This window comes from Coffea arabica, chromosome 10e, assembly GCF_036785885.1.
Source record: "Coffea arabica cultivar ET-39 chromosome 10e, Coffea Arabica ET-39 HiFi, whole genome shotgun sequence".
Lineage (NCBI taxonomy): Eukaryota > Viridiplantae > Streptophyta > Magnoliopsida > Gentianales > Rubiaceae > Coffea > Coffea arabica.
This window is the reverse complement of record NC_092328.1, coordinates 18,676,798-18,704,033: the sequence shown is the minus strand read 5'-3', so window position 1 is coordinate 18,704,033 and position 27,236 is coordinate 18,676,798. Positions and strand designations below refer to the sequence as shown.

At 39.4% G+C, this 27,236-nt stretch overlaps 1 protein-coding gene across 1 annotated transcript; it reads left to right on the top strand.

The window, feature by feature from the left end:
• The first annotated feature begins 239 nt into the window (after window positions 1-239).
• Window positions 240-13,584, top strand: LOC140015148 (uncharacterized). Its single transcript, XM_072067045.1, has 7 exons — window positions 240-359; window positions 2,398-3,509; window positions 3,592-5,029; window positions 5,140-5,182; window positions 5,225-5,308; window positions 5,696-5,795; window positions 13,347-13,584. The coding sequence occupies exons 1-7, from the start codon at window positions 240-242 to the stop codon at window positions 13,582-13,584; spliced, it is 3,135 nt and encodes a 1,044-aa protein (XP_071923146.1).
• The last annotated feature ends 13,652 nt before the right edge of the window (window positions 13,585-27,236 follow it).

Here is a 27,236-nt window from a genome sequence, read left to right as displayed (position 1 = left end):
CATTTCAAAAGCCCGACCAAAACTGAAATTTAAAGAGGAGAGAAAGAAAAAAACTTACAGTGCTCGTTGCTTTGCTGAAGCCTTCCTCCACTGCCCGTAATTCTCCTGGCGTTAGGACTTGGCGGAAATAGTTGAAGTTCAGAGGCGACGCAGGCGAAATCATCATTCACGTTTCATCGGCGAGGCCTTGCTGATAGCAGTGGCCAGGGACGGGGGGTTGGCAGTGGCGGATTCCGGCGATGGCAGCTCCGGGTGGCAGTGGTTCCAGTTCTTCCTCTGTTTCTCTGGTTCCTTGCCCGCAGCCTTCTGTCCTCGTGTCCTCTGTTCTCAGCTCTTCCTTTCGTTTTGCTTACCCACCGGTTCCCTCCTTCTTGTTTCGGATTCATCTGAGAACTTCCCCAATTTTCCAGATTTCTTCCCCTCTGTTTTCCTTCTCTAGTTGCTCCTGCCTTGCTCTGTTTTTCGTTGCTTTGCCGAAACTCCTCCCCCTGTTTCTTCTTTGGTTGCTGCCTGCCGAAGCTTCTTCCTCTGCTTTTCTTTTGTTCCTCAGCCCTCAAGAGCTCTTCCTATCTTTGTTCATTTCTTTCCTTTTTCATCAGACCAAGCCTTCTGTTTTTCTTTTCCGTTTTCTTTTGTTTCTTTTTGTTGTTTTCACTCTCTCTCGCTCGTCTTTCTCTACCCGAAAAACTCCCCCAACTTCAGATTTTTTCTCTGTTCTTGCCCTCTGTTTTTCCCTAGCCTCCCTTTTCCTTAGTCTTTTTTCGGCTCCTCTATCCTTGTCCGCCGCCCCTCTGTTTTTCAGCCTCAAAACCCCCAAAGCCTTTTTCAATCTTTTCCCTTTTAGTCGTAGCTCTCCTCTCAAGCTCTCATTTTTTCTGTTTTTTCCCCATCCGTGGCCTCTTTTCTTTTTTCTTCCAATTCTCAAACCTCCCTCCTAAGCTAAACAAGTGTCCTCCTAAATGTTGTGTTGTCAATTAAACAAAAGGGACACTTGTCCCTCAAATTCATTAACCACTTGTCCCATGATTGTTTTGTACACTTGTTCAACATGCACACTTCCACCTATTTTTGCCATTTTCATTCTTTTCCTTTCATTTTTCATTTTCAAGAAATTCTATGCTAAAAACTTAAAAATAATAATAACACAAAAAAACTAAAAAAACTAAAAAGTAAAAAGTAAAAAAAACGAGCACAGACTAAAAAATAATTAGTAAATGAAATTACACCAAAATTTGGTGTCTACACTTCCTATACCCTTCCTATCAACAACTATCAGAATTCAAAATACTCATTTATTACACGCATATTTGTATGCAGAATACTTTTTCAAATTACAAAATTATAAAGCAACTAATGTTCTATATGGACTTCAAGATTTTACTACTCATGTTAAGGGTTCTTAGATTAGATTGAATGCACATTGTTTATATTCAATTTCCTTAGAGTTAATGATTTGGTTGTGCTATGCTTATTTGTAACTTATGCTTATTTGTAACTTTTGAGAACTTAGACTCCAAAACCCCCTCTATGTATCTACTTTTCTATTTATCAAATTTAAAGGTTAGCATCCCTCTCCTAGATTTGCCATTTAATTTAAAAATATAAGTAGATATATTTATGTTGACTTCAAAATATAACTTTTACTTTGGTCATAACAAAAAATAGAATTCTAAAGTTAAATATGGGAGAGTGGGGATCTTATCCTTTTAAAAGTCCAATATGATTCTCTAGAACACACAACCTAAACCACATTTCTTTATTAGACTTTTCTTGGCACTTGTAACACACTAATTTTTACCTTCAATACATAATGCAAGGATAGAATGAAAACAAACTACTATTACAAAAATATCATAAATGTATATGATCCCCTTTGTTGCTATTCTTTTATTAAATAATCCTTTCTTACCAGTACATTATTCCAATGTTTTGGATTAATGCTTTTATATCACTTTTTGAATTAGCTATAGTTTATTTATAACATACCAAAAGAAAATGACTATTTATTTGACCAACCAGAAATATTTGGAATAATTAACTGATTCTTTGATTGTGTAAAAAAAATAACTAGTAATTTCCATTGTGTTTAATGTTTTTGTATCACTTTGTGAATCACCTATGGCTTATTTATAACATACCTAAAGTAAATGACTATTTATTTGTTCAATCAAAAATATTTGGAAATTATTAACTAATTCTTTGATTGTGTCAAAAAAGTAACTGGTGTTTTTGTTGTGTCTAATACTTTTGTATCACTTTGTGTATCAGCTATGTTTTATTTATAACACACCAAAAGCAAATGACTATTTGTTTGGTCAACCAAAAATATTTAGAAATCATTAACTAATTCTTTGATTGTGTCAAAAAAGTAACTGGTGATTTTTGTTGTGTGTAAAGAATTCTACTAATGATTGTGTATCTACTAATTTTTGGACGTCTAAGCCCGAGTTTTTGGATGTAGTACGGTGCAACTCGAACGTGGGTTTTTCGGGGCCTCCATTAACGGTCCTGGCGGCTAAGCTGCGGAGTGTCAAGGCAGCGTTACGCACTTGGTCTCACGAGGTATTTGGCGATATCTTTGACTCGGTGAAGGTGGCGGAAGACCGTGCGCTCAATGCTAAGTTGAGCTATGATATTGATCCATTTGAGGCCAATCTAGTGGCGTTACGTGAGGCTCAAGATCAACTTTGGAGGTCGCAGGGGGTTGAGCATATGTTTTGGCAACAAAAATCGAGAATTAAGTGGTTAAAGGATGGAGATAGGAACTCAAGGTATTTCCACTCTGTGGTGGCAAAGCACCGCCAAAGGTCGGTAATTCATCGTATTAAGTCATCCGATGGGGAGTGGCTGGAGTCTACGACTGATATTGAAGGCGAGGCCACAACCTTTTTTAGACGCTTGTTCACGGCAGAGTCCCCTAGTGAGTCTTTTGACGCTCTTGATGTTATACCAAAATTAATTACATCCCAGGATAATGCCATGTTGGAGGAGGTCCCGTCTAAGGAAGAGGTTAAATCGGTGGTGTTTGCTATGGATGGTGAGAGTGCGGCTGGCCCAGATGGTTTCTCGGGTAAGTTTTTTACATGTGCATGGGATATTGTGGCAGAGGATGTCCACGCGGCTGTGGTATGTTTTTTCTGTGGGGAGGTGCTGCCTAGGAGTATCTCTTCTACCTCAATAGTGTTGATTTCGAAGGTCCAGTCTCCTCAGGATTTTACCCAATTCCGTCCGATTAGCTTGTGTAACTTTATCAATAAGGTGATCTCCAAGCTCTTGTCGGATAGACTAGCACGGATTTTGTCTAAGATTATTTCGCCTCAGCAGAGTGGCTTTGTGAAAGGAAGGCATATGTCTGATAGTTTTCTGCTGGCTCAAGAACTTCTCTCTGGAATTCGGTATTCTCATCGGGGAGGGAATGTGGTGTTGAAGTTGGACATGGCCAAGGCGTACGATCGTGTCTCATGGCTCTTTTTGTTGCAAGTGCTGCGTCGATTTGGTTTCGCGGAGAGGTGGATTGATATGATTTCGCATTTAATCTCCAATGTTTGGTTTTCGGTCCTTATTAACGGCTCCCCTTGTGGCTTTTTCCAGTCAACTCGGGGGGCTACACCAAGTTGACCCCATCTCGCCGGCTCTTTTTGTTATTGGGGCAGAGGTCTTATCTGGGCTGCTGAACTCATTGGTGGGCCAGAGAGCCTTCTGTCCGTTTAAGGTCCCCTCGAAATGTCCTATCATCACGCATATCGCTTATGCAGATGACGTAATTGTCTTTTGTAGCGGGGTTAAGAGTACTTTGCAACAGGTTATGAGGGTACTGGAAACGTATTATGGTACGTCTGGGCAACAGATTAACTGTCAAAAGAGCTGCTTTATTGTTGACGATGCCTTGAGCTCCTCTCGTAGACGTGTGGTGTCACAAATTTCTGGCTTTCATGCCAAGTTACTCCCGCTTAAATATCTTGGTTGTACTCTCTATTCTGGGCGAAGTAAAAGTAGCCACTTCTCGGAGATCTGCACATCAGTTGCAAGTAGAGTTTTGACGTGGAAGGAGAAGCTATTGTCTCCTAGAGGGCGTTTGGTCTTAATCAGGAGCGTCGTATCCACTATGCCTCTTCACATCCTTGCTGCCTCGGCTCCGCCAAAGGGTGTGCTGCGTGCCCTTGAGAAGGTATTTGCGAATTTCCTTTGGGGGAGGTCGGAGGGGGGCAATCGTTACCATTGGATTGGATGGGAGTCGCTGTGCAAACCATCTGTTGAAGGAGGGGTCGGCGTGCTGGCCTTGGCGGATGTGTTTGAGTCGTTTTCAGTGAAGTTATGGTGGTCTCTCAGGCAATGTAAGTCCCTCTGGGCAGAATTTATGCATTCGAAATATCTATATGGTTTACATGCGTGTGAAGCGAAATTTCAGCTTTCTCAATCACCCACTTGGAGGAGGTTGGTCAGGTGCCATACTTTGGTAGAGTCTCATATCCAGTGGGTGTTACAGAACAGAATGGTTGATTTCTGGCATGAGAACTGGATAGGTGCAGGGTCGTTATGTCAACGGGTTGAGATTTTTGGTGATCATTCAGTGGCGGACTTTGTCTTGAATGGGAGCTGGAACCTATCAATGCTTCGTCAGTGGCTGCCGGACAGTATTATTGCTATGATTGTGCAGATAAACCCTCCTGATGTATTCTCTAAGCAGCCTGATAGGATGGTGTGGGATTTGGATATCTCTGGCTCCTTTTCCATTTCTTCTGCGTATAATTTGGTCCGCAAGATTTCCAATACTTCCATTTTCTCATCTAATATTTGGTTAACAGCTTTGCCAGCTAAAATCTTATTTTTTATGTTGAGGATGTTGTCGGGTCGTCTACCTGTGATGGAGGCGCTGTATCGGTTGGGTGTGTGCGGCCCATCTCGAAATGCTTGCTGTGTAACCCCAGCGGTGGAGTCCATTGATCATATATTCTGTGCTGGTGAGGTCCCGCGGCAGGTCTGGGATTCCTTTCAAGTCGAGACTAGGGTCTTTGCCTATGCAGGAACGGTAAAGCATGCGGTCATTCAATAGTGGCTGCGGTCGGCTAAGAACAAGGTGATGAGATTGGTGTATCAGGTGTTGCCATCGATGATTTGCTGGCATCTTTGGAAAGCTAGGAATGCGGCGGTGTGGGAAGGGAAGGTGCTGTCAGCTATGCAGGTACACGGCTTTGTTCTCTCGGATCTGTGTGATATTCTGCAGGTGCACTTCAAGGATATGGGGGTGGGACGGTACTCGTGGCCGACACTTTCCAAGTTGCTAGTGGGGTGGAAGAAGGCGGCGAAGGTCAAGTTAGTTAGTGGATTCCTCCGGCTTCGACACTTCTGAAATTGAACACCGATGGTTGCTCCTTGGGGAATCCGGGGAGAAGTGGAGGTGGTGGGGTGTTACGGAATAGTGCGGGAATTTTCATGTTAGGTGTTGCGGGCTATTGGGGTGAGATGTTGAGCTTACACTCGGAATTGAAGGCTTTGTTATTTGGAGTCCAGTTGTGTGTCACGCGAGGCTTTTGTTGCTTGCACTTGGATTTGGACTCCTTGCTACTGGTCCAGATGGTTACAAGGGCTAGTAGGTGCCCATGGGGATTGCAGTGAGAGCTGGACGATTTGCTTGCCTTTCGGCATGCTTTTCATGTCGTCTCTCATTGTTATTGCCAAGCGAATGTTCCTGCAGATCGGTTGTCTAAGGTCGGGACTGAGTTAGGCTCTACTTCCATCTTCGATTCTTTCTTGCAGTTGCCACGTTTGGTTCAAGGAGACCTTAGGTTGGATAGGTTAGGGTATCCTCATTTACGACCTTCTTGAGTGCCGACTTTGTTGTATTCAGGGAGGTCTTTGTGTAACTTTGCTTTATTAAATGAATAAAATGCTGATTTAAAAAAAAAAAGGTTTCAAATATTCAGATTCTCTAATATAGGCTTTCTTTATTGTACTTATTTTATATGAAAATTATTATGTGAATGACCACACTTGTGTTCATTTCCTTCCTATATTTAAACACTTTTTCTATTCTTTCATTTGTGAAGAAAAGTATTGATACTTGAAATCCCTCTTAATGAATACTTATTAGGCACTCTTTAGATAAACCTAAAAAATGTTTTTCTGTGTACCTTTGACTTTGCTTGATAAGTAGTGGTTGAGATCTTCGCTCAATTAAAAATGTAAACTTTTTTTTTCTAAGGTACAAATGCAAATTTGTTAACTCATCAACTTTGGTTAACAAAACTATCAAATATCACGTTGATCATTGATATTTGGAAGAGGCTAAATCTAAACTATTTCATATTAAATTCACACCTTGTATATTTTTCAATGTTGTACAAACTATTAATTCATGAAATTTGTAGGTATAAGCCCAACTTACTTATTTTTTTATGAATATTCAACTATTAACTAAAACTATTTAAAGTGATAGCAACAAAAACTTAGACTCTATTATCAAAACAATAAGAGAAAGAAATAAAATAGTGACTTTTCTTTTTGGTCAATAGTGGAAGTAAAACCAAACATTTTGCAAAGGAAAAATTTTAATGAATGAAAGTGAACAAGTGTGATATTGAATATTATGAAGAAAAAATAGAAAAAACAAAAAAGCACACGGACAACTTAGTTTGGGGGAATCCATTCACTTTATACTGGATTTGAGGACTGAAAATAGAATGCTATGACTAGTAAATATTTAATATTACGATAACGTCCATAAGATTTTCTTTTCTAAACCAAGTACATTGTCCAGGCATCTCAACAGACCATGACCAGGTGTAGTTGGAATTTTGGTACGATTGTCTAGTTATTATACTTTCTATACAATATAGCATACTCTTATATAACTTTTCCATACTCATAAATTTTATTCATGTACATTAATTCAATGCATAAATACAATTGTGCTTATAAAAGTACACTAAGTTGTGGATGAAGCACAACAACCATATCTAATTAATCATACCTAACTCAACTGTACCTGTTCCAATTCTCGTCTGAACTAAGTCGTGATAGATATTGGTCTAACCAACATAGAGTAAAGCTCATCATATTGTGGAAGCTGATCGTCAATCTATTCTTAAACTCATATATTCTTGTCCCTGTAGGTTGATAACCATTTCTTTGCCCTTTTGATTATTGTTCAATGAGGCTTGCCAAGGAAGGGGCAATGTGTTCATTCTTAAACAGTATAAGATCTTGTAACTAGGTTGTTGTTATGTATGAAAAATTCCATGATGGTAATGTAATATTGAGTTATTTTAAACATAGGCACATATATGTCAATTTTTTGAGTTGGTGGGTAAATCATAACCACTAACTTATGAGTTGTACTTTCTTTGTGCCCGATTCCCCAAGTGCAAAATGAGATATAAATGATTGTGAGTCAAATTGATGGTACAATTATGTTGGGTAGGGAAGTAACTACACTTGATAGGGAATTTTTTCAATCAAATTCCACAATTTGTTACAGCTACTTGACTAGAGGATATTAGAAGAGTATGCTTTCCTTGGATGAGTATAATTTGGTAATTTAGTGCAAGTCTCAAAATAAAAATTGTTTCAAACTCAAATTCCTTATTTGCAATTGCATTAGGGTAACAAAATGACTAAATATAATGGCAAAGGGACATATTCTAACCAATATTTGTGATGTGTGCATGGACCTTAGCCCACGCAATGATCCAAATGATCCAGTTCGAGTGCCGTTGGGCCCAGTCACACGTGCACGGGCTAAGCAATTCAAGGAGTCACTTCAAACCCTTGTGCGAAATGTTCAAGACCAACAAGGAGTCCATCGGACAATTGAAGGCTTGGATAGTGATAATCAAGTTGTCTACACATTGCTCCAAGCCCACGAAGAGCCAAGTGGAGTCCACGGGTCGCCTGAGTAGAATCGGCCAACTGTTGGGCTTTCGTGGTCTTGAGTTGTCAAGTCATTGTTTAGATTAGTTACTAGTTGAGTCATGGATTCAGTCCACCTAGTTCAAGGGATGGCCGAATCCCCATTTCCCTTTTCCTTTAGCATTAGGGTTTCTTAGTCGTGAGTCTATATAAAGGGTTACTTTGTACGAGTTGAGGGTTAGACGTTTTATCAATAAAATTCATTGTTTTCGATTCTCTCTAGTGTGAGAAACTCGATCCTTTACTTGCTTCTGGCAAGGGTTCTTGAGCAATCTTGTGCTTGTCCTTGATTGTTCATCCGACCTATCCACTCGAGTATTCACCTCGATTGGAGTCGTCGTTCTACCACCTTCAATCAATTCATGTCGTCCGTTTTGGTTTTAGGTCCCGCAATCCAAGCGTTGGACAATCTCTCTAGATCCTTGGGCAAACGTGCTACGTGTCTGGAGATGTGTTGATCGAGGAGCGTATCAGTTGGCTTCAGAGCTTAGGTGGAGGTATCTTCCGTTATATCCGTTGTTTTTGTCTTTGTTTGTCATCTAGAATTCCTTTGTTTCCACTGCTTTGTTAAAAAAAAAATTCTGTCTGCCATATTCGTATTTGTGTTTGGACAGAAATTGGGGCCGAAGTTGCTTACTTGTTGTGTCTCTTAATCTGTCCAAAGTTTGTGTCTCTTGTGTCACGAATTCTGACCGTGTATGTCTTGTTGTTGTTGAGTCGTTAGTGTTGAAATTCTGCCCGCACCTTTGTGCCTTTGTTGTTCATCAAATTGTGTGCTTCAAATCTGTCCGCGACTTGTTTCTGGTATTGAATCGTTAGTTGTCTTCCATTCTGTCTGTGGTTTGTGTGCCTTTGTGGTGTCCAAATGCTGGCTTGAGTTACCAAATCTGCCTTGTTAGTTTAGTCGTCACTTGAGCAACAAGAAAACAAGTGGGGCGGCGGCTAGGGTTTCATACGTCGCTAGGGTTTCGTTAGCACAAATCTGTCCAAGTTTGTTTTGAGTCATCCAAGTTGTTTTGCTTAGTTTTCGAAACTGATTTTTGGTAAAACTTGTTGGTGTTTGTGAATCTTGAGAGAACCTACAAGATTCTAGGATTTCTTGATTGTTATCTTGAAGTTCTTGAAGTTCTTGATAAGCATCTTGAACGTTCTTGAGGGATCTTGGAGGTTTGGTGGTGTGTTGTTTGGCCGACCCAAATCTGGCCATTTAATCCATTCGGCCAAGTGAAGTTTGTGTTTATTCGTTGAGTCAAAAAAAAAAACAAAATAGAAACGAAAAAGAAAAGAAAGGAGAGAATTTGGTTGGCAAGAACAACAAGAAAGAAAAATTGAATCCTTTATTATTGCCAAATCAGTTTGCTTACATCTTGTTTCCAATCCAAAACAGAAAATTAAATCCAAGGAAAGTATTCAAAAGTTTTGATCCACCACTTCTTGGAGTTCTTTAATTTCTCGTTTCTTGGGAACTTGTTTCACCCTTCGAGTATACATCTTTTTATACTCTCTTCCGGTGGTGAAGGGTTTCCTTAGTTTTGGAGTGAATTTCTTGGGAGTATCTTGAGTCACCCATTGGGGGGGGGAGCTCGAGTAAGGTTGTTTGCACCATCTTGTTGATTCTCCATTGTTTTTGACAAAGGACCGAAACTGATTTGCTTCTTGAATAGAAATTCTGATTTGGTATTGTGTTTGCAAAAGGAGGGTTGTGTGGTGGAACTTAAATAGAGTCCTCTCCAACCAACTTGTGTGTGAACTTGAAGGAAATCTGAATTTGCGTGAGGAGCATGTGGAACCAAATCTGATTTACAAATCTTTTTGGAAAGGAATTTGGAAGTTACTACAAGTTGTGCAAGAAAAGGTTTTTTTAAAGGTTTCCAAAACTAACTTGTTTTCCAAAATCAATTAGGAAACTAAGTAGATAGCTTGGGTAACTCTTTTATTTCCACTTGGACACACTCCTACATTTTAGGACCCTAGGATCTCATTGGTTTCCTTTCACACTAGTGCACATCCATTTTTGTCCGCCATTTGGAACCTTCCAAAACCGTGTCATATTCCATTCCTTTTGCATTCCATTTGTGTCTTGTCTCTTGATTACTCTTGTGGATCAAGTTGGTAACAATTGTTGGACTTTGCGGCATTTCTCAACCACCCAATCCACTAGGTAAAGGAATTTGGTAAGATCATTAGAGTGCTTGAGTGAAAATATGAGGGTGAGTGAAACACTAAGGGAGTGAAGCGAGGGTATATTTGTACTATTTCTTGGTTCACTAACCTTTTGCAGGACCAGCGAGACATGGAGCAAGCTCATCCTACCACTGACTACTCATTGATGTTTACCACCATGAAGAATGAGCTTAAGCTGATTAGTGAGCAACAAATGGAGGAGATGCACAACCGCTTCGACGAGCTCTCAAAGAGTTGCACACGAGGCTCTCGTTCTAGGTCTCACAATCGAAGTAACCATGGCACCAGAGGGGCAAATAGTGAAGACTACTCGGCTAGTGAAGATGAGGAAAGAGTCGAGATGCCTAAAAGGGACACGTTTAAGAACGAGCTCAAGGGACTTAAAATTCAAGTTCCCGTGTTCAAAGGCAAGAGTGACCCTGAGGCTTACTTGGAATGGGAAGACCGCATCGAGATGGTCTTTGACTGTTATGACTATAGCAAGGAACAAAAGGTGAAGGTTGCCACCGTTGAGTTCACCGACTACGCTCTAGTTTGGTGGGACCAAGTAAGGACTCATAGAAGGAGAACGGGAGTACCACGAGTCCGAACTTGGCGAGAACTCAAGGCATTGATGCGCAAGAGATTTGTTCCTAGCTACTACAACCGCGATCTCCACTATAAGCTTCAAACCCTCACTCAAGGCAACATGAGTGTGGAGGACTACTACAAGGAGATCGAGATGGCCATGATGATGGCAAACATTCAAGAAGATGGTGAGGCCACAATGGCAAGATTCCTTAGAGGTCTCAACCCCGACCTCCAAGAGGCCTTGGAGCTACAACAATACATGGACATGCATGATCTACTGGAATTGGCCATCAAGGCCAAGAGGGGGAAGAAGATGAGGCGAGGTGGCCAACCCTACCCCACCTCAAACTCGAATGCTTAGAGAGGAAGTGTGACGCCCGAAAGAAAAGAAAAGGGAAATTTTCTTTATTTATTTATTTATTTTTCCGCGTGCATTTTTCTTACTTTATTTTATTATCAAAATTTTTCAGAGACTTTTATAAATGAATATAGTTTTCCAATCATTTTTCTAGTATAAATTAGTTCATGAGAAATAAAAGAGTGTATAATGGACGTGGGACCCGCTAGTGGCGTTAAGTTCGATAATTCGACCAATTAGGTTATGTTTTGTTACCGGGATTAATATACTAGGTGTTAAGAGATAATTAGAGGTTACCTATATGGATGGGTGTTGGAGAGACAAAAGGATAGCTATGCATTAAAGAGGTGACAAGTGTCACTTTGTGATTCAAGTTGGACTTTTGACCATCTTACCTCAACTTTGCTAAAACCAAAATTTGACCAAAAATCAAGCCATTTTCTCCTTCTTATGGCAGAAACTTTGAGAGCAAGAGAGAGAGAAAAATCTTCATCTTTCACTCCAATTTCTTACTCCAATCTTGAGTTCTAACCGATAGAATTGCAAATTACTCCATAAAAGTTGTTTACTAAGGAGATTCCAAGGTGTTTGTGGAGCTAATTTGGGAAGAAGAACTCTAAGCCATCACCTTTCTTGAGATTTCAAGGTATCATGTCTAGCAATCCATTCTTTGTTCTTAACAATGGTTTATTAGTGACTTGTGTTGGCTTAAGAGGTGATTTAATGGAAGATTTCTTGGATTAAAGTGAAGTTAGTTAAATTTCTGTTTTTTTTTTGGGATTTTTCTGTTTTCCTATGATGGATATGGTTAGCCTTGAATTGATGGTTCTAAATGGGTTTAAATAGCTCTCTTGTGCGTTAATTGCGGTTATTTGCGGAAAATTTCAGTTTTGTTCGGAAATTCCAGGTTTAGGGTTTACATTTGCCCTGTTCTGGCCGGATTTATTTGGGCATGTTAGAGGCCGAATCAGGCTTAGGTTAAAACATGAAAGTTGTATAAAATGGTGTTAACTAGTTGTCTGAAAAATTTCAACTCAATACGAGCACTGTATCATGTAAAATGACCGATATACCCTTGACTGCCCATGAACCCTATTTCGCGCCCAGATTTCTGTTTTCGTGGAAACTTCCTTTTTGGACCCTGAAAATGCATGATTTGGCTTTCGAGGTCTTCATAAGAAATGTAGGGTTATGTCTTGGCTTCGAAACTCCATAAGATTCGTTCTAATCCGATAAGTGTAGCTTCAGTTATGGATATTGTGCCGAAAGGTGTATTTGATAGTTAATGATGTGTATGTGGTTAATTTGAGATGAATTGGTGTTGCTTGTAGGATGGAAAAGTAAGGAAATTAAGGGGAAATTCTGTCCGATCTTTGAAAGCATTTGATTGCTTTGAGTTTGAGTTGAAGGCCTTGGACTTGATCGAGGAAACTGTCTATGATGGATGAGGATTATGAGCCGTAGTTGGTGAGTGACCCCAAACTATTTCCAAAGCTACTTATGAACTGTTTCCTGCATTCTTTATTCAATTGCCTATCATCATACTTGCATGGGAGTTCATGGCATGTTTTGGCTTCAATGAGTTCTTGGGGAGTCTTGTGCTGAACACCAACGTCTCCACCACTTGTTTATGTTCATCTGGAGCTCAAAAAGGGGCTCCCTCTTACTGTTCAACGTTAAATGATCTATTTGAGCGTTGGATGTTTAAATGCAATGATTTCACTGGCTCACCAGAGCAAAAATACGTACATTTGATCTCGGAATCATGACATCATCGAAATGCATTATTGTGAAATATATTTGATTACTGATTTTGCTGGTTACTCGCTGAGCATTAGCTCATCCCAAAACTATTTTATTCCCCTCCACAGGGCTCGAGGCGAAGGAAGTGCTTGTAGTACTTATTCATGTGGCTGGATGGATTATCTCCTGTATAGTTTGAGTTTTAGGTTTCTCTTGTGTAATAGTTGGGTTTGTATGAATGTTTGGACTTGAATGGACGTACGTGTACGTTCCACGCTTGGGAATTAATTTTCGCTGCGTATGTGATATGTAATTCTTGGAGAATTTGATGTAAATTTGAGATATATCTTGTAATTTAATTGAGGAGTTTAGTGAACGACTGAGTCCCGGCGAGAGCTGGGCAGGCGGTCCGCCGAACCCTTTGGTTCACCTTAGAGAGAGGTGGGGCTGTCACAGGAAGCCAACCAAAGAAAACCATCCATGAAGGTGGACATTCAGCTACACCAACCACCGGTCGAACACAAGGTAACTTTTCTAGCCGAAATGTCAATTCTACCTCTAACAAAGTTGTTGATGCATCCAGGTCCACTTCTAAGGCACTTCATGAGACTCCTAAAACTAAGAGTAGGGATATCAAGTGTTTCAAATGCCAAGGATTTGGGCATATTCAGTCTCAGAGTCCAAACCAAAGAGTCATGTTAGCCACTCACAATGGCGAAATCGTGTTCGATGATGACGATTGTGAGGAGATGCCTGGATTGGTCAAGAGTGATTGCTTGGAGGATGACTCGGCTGAGAAAGAATGTTCTCCCACTCAATGAGAAAAAGGTTGTTTGGTGGCACGACGAGTGCTAACCGCCCGAGTCAAGGAGGACGAGCAATTGCAAAGGAAAAACTTATTTTACACTCATTGTAAAGTAAGTGATAAAGTGTGTAGCCTCATCATTGATGGTGGGAGTTGCACCAATGTGGCAAGCTTACTCATGGTTGAAAGATTGGGCCTTCCTACAACTAAACATCCACACCCATACCGCCTCCAATGGCTAAGTGAAGAAGGAGAGGTACGTGTTTACAAACAGGTACGTGTTCCTTTTTCAATTGGTAAATACATTGATGAAGTAGTGTGTGATGTTGCTCCTATGCATGCGACACATGTCATTTTAGGAAGACCTTGGCAATTTGATAAACATGTCACATTTGATGGTAAGGCAAACAAGTACACTCTTTTGCACAATGGTAAACGCATGGTCCTAACACTACTCACACCTGCACAAGTGTATGAGGACCAACTTAAATTGCAAAGAGAGTGCGAATTGGACCGCCAAAAGAGGAAACAAAAGGCGGCCGACCCTGGCAAATGCTCCACTTCTACAAGTGAGCACTCGACCAAGGGTCAAGTGAGCACACCTAGTGTCACACATGATCCCGTATTGACTAAGCCCAACACTAGGAAGCAAAACATGATAATTAAGGCTAAGGATGTTCGAAAACTTGTGAATTCTGACCAGCCTGTATCACTCTTGGTTTGCAAACACGTGCTCCTAAATATTGATGAGCTCGATAAGGCATTGCCTTCGAGTGTTGTTGCTCTTTTGCAGGAATTTGAGGACGTATTCCCTGATGAGGTCCCTGATAGATTACCCCCCATTCGAGGGATCGAACACCAGATAGACTTGATTCCTGGAGCACCACTACCCAACAAACCCGCTTACTGCATGGGTCCTGAGGAGACAAAGGAGTTTCAAAGGCAAGTTGATGGCCTAGTAGGTAAGGGTTGGGTAAAGGAAAGTCTAAGTCCTTATGCTGTGCCTGTGATACTTGTCCCCAAAAAGGATGGTACTTGGCGCATGTGCACCGACTGTAGAGCTGTTAATGCTATAACTGTTAAAAACCGTCATCCAATTCCTAAATTAGATGATATGTTTGATGAACTTGATGGTGCTGTGATTTTCACCGAAATTGATTTACGAAATGGCTATTATCAAATTAGGATGAAAGAGGGAGACGAGTGGAAAACAGCTTTTAAAACCAAACATGGTCTTTATGAGTGGCTAGTCATGCCCTTTGGGTTGACTAACGCCCCTAGTACATTCATGAGATTAATGAACCATGTTTTGAGACACTTCATTGGGAAGTTTGTGATTGTTTATTTTGATGACATCTTGATTTACAGTCGCAACATGCAAGAACACATGGAGCATTTGAGATTAGTTCTTAACACACTTCGAGAGGCGCGTCTATACGCTAACCTTAAGAAGTGCACCTTTTGTACTAATGAGCTTGTGTTTTTAGGCTATGTTTTGAGTTCACAGGGCATCAAAGTAGACGAATCCAAGATTGAGGCCATCAAGCAATGGTCGACACCAAAATCCGTCCCTGAGGTGCGCAGCTTCCATGGATTGGCGGGTTTCTATCGGCGATTTGTCAAAGACTTCAGCACCATTGCTGCACCATTGACCGCCGTGACAAAGAAAGATGACAAATTCTATTGGGGAGAAGCCCAAGAACAAGCATTCCTTACCCTAAAGGACAAACTCACACATGTACCTGTTTTGGCATTACCAAACTTTAACAAGACTTTTGAAATTGAGTGTGATGCTTCTGGTGTAGGTATTGGTAGGGGTGTGCAAAATCGAAAAATTTCGATTTACCGACCGAATTCGAATTTTCGAATTGAATTCGGAATTTTGAATTCGGTAATTCGGAATGGAAATCAGAATATCCGATTTCGAATTAGTCGAATTCGGATCGAATTCGGTAATGAGATTTTTCAAATCGAAAATTCCGATTTCGAATTCACAATTCAAAATCGAATCGAAATCGGAATTCGGAATTTCTATTTCGATTTCAAATCTGTTTTTCATATATATATAATATATATATTATAACATTTATATTATAATAATAATTTTTATATTCATGAATTCGGTGAAATCGGAATTCCTATTTTGATTTCAATTTCGTTTTCACACACATATATAATATTTTTTATATATATGTAATATAATATTTATATAATAATAATAATAATTTTTATATTCATGAATTCGGTGAAATCGAAATTTACCGAATTCCGAATTGAATTTGGAACGAATTCGAATTCGAAATTGGTGAATTCGAAATCAAAATCGGTCGAAAATTCTGATACCAAAATTTCAAAAAATTCCGATTTCAAAGTTCCGAATTACCGATTTCAATTTTGATTCGCACCCCTAGGTATTGGAGTTGTCTTCATGCAAGACAAGAGGCATTGTGCTTATTTTAGTGAGAAACTGGGAGGTGCTGCCCTGAACTACCCCACGTATGACAAGGAGCTGTACGCACTTGTGAGGGCCTTGGAAACGTGGCAACACTACCTCCGTCCAAGGGAGTTCGTGATACACATCGATCACGAATCGTTGAAGTTTCTCAAGGGACAACCAAAGTTGAGCAAGCGACATGCCAAATGGGTAAATTTCATTGACACCTTCTCTTATGTCATTAAGTACAAAACTGGCAAAATGAATATGGTAGCTGATGCTTTATCTCGTAGACATTCTTTGCTTGCTGTCCTTGATGCTAAGTTGTTAGGGTTTGAGATGCTCAAAGAACTATATGCCCATGACATTGACTTTGGTGAAATCCATGCATCTTGTATTAAGAGTGTCGCGCCCCACTTTTTGAATGCGAATGATGTGATGTGTGTGTGAAGTGTGGTGTGAACGTGTGCAAAATGAAAAGTAAAAAGGCCATGGGACTTTGGAAAGCGACGATTTGGCCAAATGAAATTTTAAAAAGGGTTTTTTAAATATGAAAACGGAGTCGCCACTTGGTATAGATTTGGGGTGTACCAAGTCACCCAAAAAGTGTTTTTTAAAGACAAAGTAGTAAAACCCTTTTTAAAACGACTCCTAGTCCACGTAAGCCAAAGAAAAAGGTTCGGGGGTCACGTTTGACAAAGGGGAAGGCAAGGATAGAATCCAAGGCACCCCTTTGACCTAGCCAAGGCTAGTTGCGCGACTTAACCTTACCTTTCCTAATTTTCTACCCAATATATGTTCGCACGTTGGATATGACTATATGAATGCAATACGGAAAGAAAAATGCAATCCTAAATTCTACGATGTCTCTCGTGAGGCTTTTGGTCCCAAACCACATGAATTGTGGCGGCCAACAAAGGAAAACCCCATAGAGGTCGATTAATGCAAATGAGACTCAAATGTGCAAGTGTGGAAGTGTATGAAAGAAATTAAAAATCCAAGTGTTTGTGTGCAAGTGTATGAAAAGGTGCACGTGTGCAATTGTATGAAAATTCCAAGTGTTCGTGTGCAAGTGTATGAAATATAGTGATAAGTGCATATAGGTGTAATTAAATGCAATTTTGTGAAGTAGAAATCAAAATGAACAATAAGGAAAGGAAAATGTGAATTGAAAAGAATGAGTGAGTGATAAATGAGAATGAATGAACCTAAGGGAATGCATCAGGTCGGGTATGGGAATGACTCCTAACTTGTCGACTTCGATTTTCCCTTTGATTAGAAGGCAAAACTAGCGTGCTAAGGCTATCGAATAGCCACACTCGCTCGTTTCCCTTATCAGAAGGGGACCCTCAAGCAAATGGACCCTACAACTATCATGATATGCAAAAATCCTAAAATGAAGGGAAAGGGGGTTCGAGGAGCATGCCAAGTGATAAAACTAAGAAAAATGCATGATATGTAGTGAACAGGCAAATAATGCATTAATGAAAAAACAAAGGAAAAATCCTATTGGGTCTAGCGTTGGACTAGCCCTTTCTATGAATTCCTAATGAAAAAATGAGCCACAACTAGCATTAGGCTAGTGTGGTGACGTACATTCATCCATTCCATTCCTTCATGGTTATGAAAGCAAGTAGACATGCCAAAGCGCTCGTAAACACGTAGCACGTAGCACTTAGCATGCTCGACTAGATGCAAGAGCCTACTAAAGCAATTTAACATGTAACAACAAAAGCAAGCAACCAAGGGGAAGGGGAAATGGACCAGATGCTCTACGAGCCCTATCTATTACAAGCCAAGAGGTGTACACATACCCCATAAAAGCATAAAGGGGAAGGGAAAATGGACCAAATGCTCTTCGAGCCCTATCTATTACAAGCCAAGAGGTGTACACATACCCCATAAAACTTAAATGAAAGTAAAAGTAAGTAAATGCATGCAAGGAGGTAAGGAAAGCGAAGTAGACAGGCATATTCACATAACACGTAGGAGCACATAGGGTCAAATGAAGTGCAAGTGAGGGATAGAGTGTACCTCCCTTGAAATTGGGGCCCAATGAAGTGGAATTACCAATTTACCCTCCAAAATAATAAAAATGTCAAGGTACCAATTTATTTGGGAAAATTAAAGAAGATAGGCAAACACAAGCTCACTTGGTCATAAAGCCCCCAAAGTTGTGAATTAAGTGCGGTTGACAAAGCATGGTAGTTAATTGAAGCAAAGCAAGCAATGAAATTGCAAAAATTAAAACTACGAAGGACCAAATTGATGACGTTATTCAATTAGCTGGGTCCTAGTAGAACAAGGGGAAACTTAGGGGGCCAAAGTGCAATTGTTGGAAAATTTCTCATGCATGCTACGAAGAAGATTTCTGCATTTCAAACCTTCTGCAACTAAAAACAACAAACATTTCTGCAGCCAAAAAACCATCGCAAATTGCACTCCCGCCAGCAAACCTCAACCTCAATCAATTTGATCAAAACCTTTCGACCAAAACATCCCAAAACTTATCGCAGCAACATGCAACACAAGTTCAACATTCAGCCAAAGCAAAACATAGAAGGAACTCATGCAAAAAGACGCAAAGAAAGCTCATGCATTCTGCAAAAATCTGAAAAGAAAACAAAAGAAAGCTTTGCTGCAACTTTTCTCAAACGAAATCATGATTTCCAGCTAGACAATAAGGCACATGATTCCGCCATCCAAACAAAACAGAAACATAGGAGAAGCTGATACAGAAATTCTGGACAGAAATGTTCATGTGAGCAGCTTGCAGGAAGAAAAAGAAAAACAGCAAAAGTGTGAGGATGAAATGCAGCTTTTGGACAAAATATGCAGCCTGGCTCGAAGATGTTTCAGATAAAATCATAGTTTGAAGCCATACAACAAGACACATCACCTCAATATCCAAACAAACAACAATATAGAGGGGACTGAGGCAAAATTCTGGAAGCATATTCACACAAAAAAAATGGTTTGGCAACCTGAAATTTATTTTTCCAGCAAAGTGTTTGATCTTAGTTCCAATGTTTTAAGTGACTCAAACATGCAAACTCAATCTAATAAAGCTGTCCATTCCTTCTCTTTAATGCCAGATTGAACATGTCACTTAAGTGTGAAGATTCATTAGACTGCTATGGAAGGGAATACGGTAAAAAAAATGCAGCAAACTTTCACTTCCTCCACTTCAATTTAGATATGTTCATACCACATAACCCAAGCCACCAAACATAGCAGACATCTAACCAGCCTTCATGACATTCAAATCAGATTTTTCACAGTCATCAACCCAACATCAAATGCGCGAACTTATGACAGGGAAAGGGAAAGAAAAATGCAACTACATGATATGAACATCTACCTTTAACTCAACGTTTTCAAGAAAACATGCAGAGGTTCAACCCATTCAGCAAAAACAGAATCTTTTAACATATTCCCACCCATTCTCCCATCAAACATGCGCACCCAAAGAAACCCAAAGAAACTACAGCCAAAGAAACATTAGAATAGACCTGTCTGCAGTCCTTAAGACATTTTCTACATATGCAAAGACTGAATGTAAACATTAAGCAAAAACCCATGAGTTCATCGGGTGGCCACTATAAAAACTCTAAACCCTTGCTATTGATCATACCCGAATCATGACTTAGCAAGTGAACAATATGACAGAATCATAGAAACAGCAAAAACTTGAATCAGTAGTAAACATCAAGAAAATAACCTCCGATGGCTTCATCTTTTGTGAAAACATGTAGAAATCCTCACAAATAAAGGAAAATCTTTACCTGAAAGTGCTGATTGACCTTGAAATCTGCCCAGATACGCTCGAGTACTTTTGCTGCAGAAAAGGCTGATTCGTTGAGTGATCCTTCTCCTTCCGTTCTCAGCTTTGAAGTCTTTCTCCAAATTTTCCAGATTTTCTTTGCTTGCTTTCAGATCATCCTCAGATTTTCTTTGCTTGCTCTCAGATCCTCTTTCTCGCTTAGCTCACTCTAAAAACTTCCTTCCCCTCGCTCAGTTTCCTTACTCTTCAAGCGGCCACTCCCCTCTCTCCTTCCTTTTCCCTTTGCTGGTTTTTGCTTTTCCGTCACTTCCCCAGCTCTCTCTCTCTCCTTTTTCCTTCTGCCGTTCACTCTTTCTCCCCCCTTGCGGCTGTTCTTTCTTTCCCTATTTATATGGGAGCCTCCAACCCTAAAACTCCAGTACTTTCTTCCATATTTGCCGTCAAGGGCTGCCCGAAGTCCTTTCTTGCAAGCTGCGTTTTCGCAGCTTGCAGTCGCGTTTCTTCCTTTTTTTTTTTTTTTTTTTTTAACTTAATAAATACATAATATAAATAATAATAATAACAATAACAAAATGACAAAACCATGTAATGAGAACAAATAAATAAAAAAAAACAAACTAAATAAATAAAAACAATAAAAATGTCCATTTTTCAAATTTTCTTCATTTTTCCCCCTTTTCTTTTTTTCTTTTCTTTTCTCAAAATAACTTAATAAAAATAACTAAAGTTCCAAAAGATTGAATTTGAACGTATTTTTGTGACCAATTTTCCCTTTTTCTCTTTTTTTCATTTTTCCAATCCAACTAAAGCCTATTTTTTTGACTTTTTCTTTTCAAGAAAGCATTGAATAAAAACAAAATGACTACAACATATTTTTGATGTTTTCCTTTTCTTTTTTCTAAAAACTCTACGCTAATTTTAAACTTAAAAGCTAAAACTAAAAATTAAAAGTAAACAACGAATGCAAGCAATCTAAAATGAAAATCATGATATAGATGCCACATAAAATTATTCAAAATTTGGTGTCTACAGTTTGCCCCTCTTTGTCTGAGTTTTGAAAAAACTTGAGGCAAAGAAGTAGACACCAAATACTTACCTGTGTTATTGGGTTGCAAAAGATACCAACGAACAGGAATTCTAATACGGGACTGACCCGAGCATGAAAAATAAAACGGGACTGACCCGAGCAGGAATTTAAAACAGGACTGATCCGAACAGGAATTTTGAAATCGGGACTGACCCGAACATGAAAAATAAAATTGGGATAGACCCACGGGATAGACCCGGACAGAAATGTAAAATTGGGATAGACCCACGGGATAGACCCGGACAGAAATATAAAATTGGGATTGACTAGAGATAGGAAATTCGAATGGGATTGTATGAAGAAAACTGTATAAGACTTTATTTGAGAACGTATCTACAGATTTGCCCCAGTAATGAATTGGTCAGTGGGATTAAACCCAAACCTGCCATGATGATCGACCAGTGGGATAATACCCGATCCTGCCGAGGTGATCGACCAGTGGGATAATACCCAATCCTGCCAAGGTTGGCGGGATGAAACCCGGTCCCAATTTGATAAAAAGCGGTCAGCGGGATTATACCCGGTCCTGCCGAGATTGGCGGGATGAAACCCGGTCCCAATTTGATAAAAAGCGGTCAGCGGGATTATACCCGGTCCTGCCGAGATTGGCGGGATGAAACCCGGTCCCAATTTGATAAAAAGCGGTCAGCGGGATTATACCCGGTCCTGCCGAGATTGGCGGGATGAAACCCCGTCCCAATTTGATAAAAAGCGGTTAGCGGGATTATACCCGGTCCTGCCGAGATGATCGACCAGTGGGATAATACCCGATCCTGCCGAGGTAAGCGGTCAGCGGGATTAAACCCGGTCCTGCCGAGATTGGCGGGATAAAACCCGGTCCCAATTTGATAAAAAGCGGTCAGCGGGATTATACCCGGTCCTGCCGAGATTGGCGGGATGAAACCCGGTCCCAATGTGATAAAGTGAAGCTGGCGGCACTAAATCCAGGCCCAACTTGATGTTTGAAATGTTGGCGGCACAAAATCCAGACCCAACGTGGTTTGGTGAATGGTCAGTGGGATAAGACCCAATCCTGCCATCCAATTGATCAAGAAATTGGATTTGATCTTGTCAAGATACAAGAAATTAAATTTGATTTTCCAAGAAACAAAAATTTGAACTTGATTTTTGACTTTTTTGATTTGATTTTTGGTTTTTTTCTCTTTTTTTCTTTTTTCCTTCTTTTTTCCCTTTTTTTTTCAAAAATTTTCAAAAAATAATTTGCCCCAAGTGTAGGGTCCATTTTTCCTCCTTCTTCTTGCTTCTCTTTGCAGTATCGGCCTTCCGCCTTACTGGATGCCTTTCGTCATTTTGAATCATGAATACCTGTACAAGGGGTTCATCAAAGTATGACATGCACTTAAATTCCAGGAAAAGAGCAGCGGGATTGTTTCGAAAAATGTTATTATTTGATTTTTGGACACAAATCTCAAATGTATTACAAAAAATTTGCCCCAGTATGGGCTTATTTCATGAAATCTCACAAATAAAATTTTTGCCCCAGTGTGGGCTCCCTTGATTGCAAAAATTTGTTCAGATGATTTCCCATTGATTTGAACAAAGAAAAACCGCACTTTCTAAAATTTAGAAAAGAGTGCACATATACAACAATGTGAAGAAACTTTAAACGTCAAGTTTGAAACTCATGCAGAAATTTCATGATGAATTCCTCGAAATAACACCAAATTCAAGAAGATTTCTTCCTCACTTTTAGCATTGGTGTTTAGGGTAACGGGTCACCACTTCTGGTTGGCTCATTTTTCAGGACCAATCAAGTGACTTTATTTTTGATTTGGAAGTGGCTGAAGGAAAATGAGAGGTCAGAATCTGTCTCATTTTTGTGCCCCAATTGTATGTAATCCATTCAATGTCACATCTTAGTGAAAGCAAAGAGTTTGTCACCCTTATTTTTCAAGAAAACTTAGTCAACATACCAGCTTTCTAGGCTTGTAACGTATGGACAGAAGTGATAGCTAAACATGTGGAAACGGGTTATACCCTTATGATCACAAATGATTTGATGAATTTCTTATGAGCATGATCCTCACTTTGGATTGTCATGAAGGAATAAGTCAACGATGGACTTTCTTAGCTTGTAATTTGGCTTGAAAAACGATAGCTAAAGAATAAAACTTTCAAGGACATTGCACCGAAGATCACATTTTTCCAAAATTGCCCCTATTTTGAACTCAAAAGATCTCAGACTTTGTTTGCATTTTTCTCATCATTTACCAGGGACTTCAGCGTCGAATTTTTCTGTATTTTCTTGCATTTACTTTTCTTGCTTCGCTTTTTGCCTCTTTTTCCTTTCCCTCAACTTGGTGGATTTTCACCTGGTAAGTAGCGTCAACCCCATACCCAGGCAATTCAGAAATACAGCTGAAATTTTCCGGCATCAGAAATTTTCTTGCCAGGGCCATTGCAAAGAACAGAAGTCAGGACTTTCGGCTTTTGTAATGGGGTCAGGTGGGGTGCTTAGAAAAGTTAAGGCTTGAAAGCGGATTTCAAAAGTGGTTTGAAAAATCTGAGATCGCATTGTTGCGCCAAACCCTATTTTAGGGTAAAATCAGAATTTGCCTCGGTTTTTGCTCAATTGAGGCTTTTCACTTTCATTTCCTTTTTCCTTTTGACTTTTCGGCCTTTTGCCATTCTTTTGAACTTTCATAAAATTTGCCCCAATTTATTTTTGAACTGAGGTTCTCTTTTCTTCCTTTGTTTTTGATCTTGTTGCTTTTCACTTTTCACTTCTTGAAATTTTCTTTTCAACTCAAACTCGTCCCCAGTGTGGGGTTTGCGATTCTCAGGGGTTGCCAAACGAAATAATTTATTCTGATGGCTCAACAGGGATAACTAGGGATAAAGTGTTTGATTGGAAAAGAAGATGGCCTGACTTGTATTCCATTCCTTACAACAACTCTGAAAGGAAACTTTCGTTAATGCGAAATTTTTGCGTGTATCTGAATTAATTGACTGAGGAAGACCCTTGCTCATCCATATTTGTGAAACATAGGCGATTCACATGGACAAAAACCCTTCCTTTTCTTTTTTCAAACTTGGAACCCAAGTGGAATCAAATTTTCCCAATTTGCAGTTCCCTCCTTATTCTAGCATTTTTGCATTTTCCCTTTTTCCTTTTTTCTTTTTTTATTTTTTTTGAAAATTCTCCAATCTCCCTCCCCAATGTGGGGTACGACCATGAGTGCATTAGAAAAGAACCACCAATTCTAGCTCAAAATGGGGATGCAAGGGGTGATCAGTGTTTAGGTTGTAGAAACGACGGCCAAAGCATCATTCTTACACCTCATGACAACCAAAGTAACGAAACGGTTATTGAAAATCCATTCCCCTATTTGATATTTGAAAATTTTCCAATATAGGGTAGTGATCATTAGGGCTCTTATCTGAAACGAAATTATTCTTTTCATAGGCTCAAATGGGAGTGCAAGTGATAAAAATCTGTGTAGATAGTGAAACAAATGCTCAAAGTATCATTCCAAATTTTCAAAACAAACAAGAATAATGCACATTTTTGCTTTCACTTAGATGTGAATTGAATCCGGTTAAACCAATGGGGATTTTTCCAAGCAAAGATTGTCCCAATTTGCAATTTATCAATCAATGTGACTGACTTTATTTTGGGGTTAAATGAAGGAGAAAAGGTATCTCATTGGGCCTTTTGAGTGACCATCTTTTTAGCACTCTTATTGGATGACTCGGATAACAATCTGGTGTACATAAGGATTTTGGAAAGCAGACACTTGTGATCATGAAGCTTCTCAATTTGGTCTTACTTCTTAAAATTCATGAAATCTCCAATGAATAAGAATAAAGAATGAAATGTACAAAAATTTCTCATTCAATTACGATACAAATGAGAAGAGAGAAACTTGTAAAGAGCTCCACATATTCACTTTTTGTCTCCTTTTCTTTTTGGAACAAAATGTATTAACAAATCAAATATAGAAAATTTTCCTTTGGAAAACAATTACAACATCTCTCAGAGGCTTTAGCGTAGAGCTTCCAGATAGATCATTTATGTTTTCATCGTAGGATCTGCCCAAGAATCAAATAACACTTGTACTCTTCAAACTTTATTGGATTAAAATTATCATCAGATATAGAAGAATATTTTTGCCTTATTGAAACATTTTTATGAATGCAAGGGAGGGGGGAAACAAAAGAAAAATACCCCGAGTTAGTAGACAAAACTGCAAAATCGGTATGCATGTCCTATGGGGGGAACCCTTTTTATGCCAAGGGTAGGCCTAGCATAAAAATGCAATCCTCTAAGGTAGGCACCATACCATACCTGATGGATCTGATCAACTCATTGAGCGAAAAATAATTTTGAAAGAATTTGGTCAATTAGGGTGACGAGAGATATTTATCAAAATGAGGTCAACGTCCGAATGGATGGATCACTTTTGATCGGCACAAGAATTTGCAAAAACGCACGGGTTTGACCTTGACGAACTTCCTATCGAAAAGATTGGAATTCGTTGATAAAATTTCTCAGCGAATTACAGGTCAAAACCCTAATTGATCAAGTGATTGGATGCAATGGACGGTTTTCTTCAAAAATTGACTAGATTTCCCAATTTGGAATTTGACAATGAAACCCTAATAGGGCAAATGGGTTGAATGAAATTGACAATTTATTTAAAATCGACCAAATTACCCTAAAAAGGGAAACAGGTCAAATGAATTGAATGAAATTTAATTTATCCAAAATTAATCAGATCACCCTAAAAAGGGTAAATTGATCAAATAGATTGAACGAAACTTGATTTTTCCAAAATCGGCTCGGTTGCCCTAAAAATGGGTAAATTGGCCAAATGAATGAAATTGAATTAGTGATTTATTCAAAAATCGGCCGAATGACCCTAAAAAGGGTAAATTGGTCAAATGAATTGATGATTTATTCAAAAATCGACCATGTGACCCTAAAAGGGTAAATTGGTCAAATGAATTGATGATTTATTGAATGAATTGGCAAAATGGATCGGTTGAATTGTCCGGCCATTGGTTATTTCAAAATCATTGAGATGCATTAGTCTATGAGCCTCCTAAAATCAAATTTTGGCCTCGGTTTATTTATCGTCTCAATAGCGAAGAATTGTTTGTGAATTTCTTCAAATTAATGTCCTTTTTGCAAGGAATTTTTACCAATTTGCTAAAATGGCCAAAAAGTGATTGTTAGGCGCTCATATTCCAAAGATCGCCCCATGAAAATGATTGGATCATACCTTACCTTGTGCACTACCCCTTTGGATGGTACAAAATGTAAACGTGCAAGTCTCATTGGATTAAGTATCCGAGACACAAGGTGGCTTATTCCTAGCGCGGGATCCCCTAAATGGCATTCCCTCTATGGCTCATGCATGATGCCAGTTTATTAAAGCGAATAGATATGCAATACACAAATGAAACGTGACCTAAAGGAACCCCTTATATGCCAGGGTAAGCCTAAAATGATATGACATTATTAATATATGAACAAAATATACCAAAATTTCTTAAACGTGCAATAACCTATCTACAAGGGTAGGTTCTAAAAGAAGGCCATGCCAGACCTCTTATTTGCTAGGGTTTGTGAATGCAATGGGGATACAAAACCAAGAAAAGTTAGTTCTGCCAGATAAATACACATAACACATTGTAGCAACGAAATCAATACAAAGAAATAAAGCAATAAAGGGAGAAAGGGGTTGGACCCCTCCCCTCGTGAATAGTGTCCCTAGCTCAGGATAAGGTCGACTCTACCCTAGGCAAATCTAATATGGATGCATGAGGTTGGGATTCGCTAATGCATCTAGACTCGATAAGCTCAGGTCCCCGAGCCTTCAGACTTAGAAATCAAGGGTCATCAATCCCAAGATTCTTTGTCGGTGGCTCGAGCGATTCCCCAAACACCGCTACGTACACATCGTGTCACGGCTACGTGTTTGAGTGAATCTATCAAAACCTCAATCTTCGACCAAAAGCTAAAGGCTATCAACCAATAGCTTTAAGCGGAAGATTGAGTGACCCATTGGAACATGCTACACACACATCGTGTCGTGATCACATGTCCAAGTGAGTCACTTAATCCTAATAGGGTGGAGTGGCGTGACAAGCCACTAAAGAAAAATAAAAGGGATAAAAGAAGTAAAGCGTATGCTCGTATGCTAGTGCTCGTTTGGAGGGGAAGGGTCAAGAACCAACGCGAGGTTCTAGGGTGACCCATACCTCCCAAAATGCAATGCAAGCGCGAGATAACAAGTAAACATTCATTCAAACATACATTCGTGAGTCGAGGGATTGGTTTGATTACGTACATAAGACAAAAGGTCCTAAAAATGAAAAATGCAATCCTAATATCCA

Bases quoted from the DNA above. Each gene is read 5' to 3' on its own strand.
- LOC140015148 (XM_072067045.1), top strand. From the start codon at position 240: ATGGCAGCTCCGGGTGGCAGTGGTTCCAGTTCTTCCTCTGTTTCTCTG. The intron at 360-2,397 runs GTTCCCTCCTTC...TTGTGTGTAAAG, and splicing joins TTCGTTTTGCTTACCCACCG to AATTCTACTAATGATTGTGT. The intron at 5,030-5,139 runs GTAAAGCATGCG...TTGGAAAGCTAG, and splicing joins TCTTTGCCTATGCAGGAACG to GAATGCGGCGGTGTGGGAAG.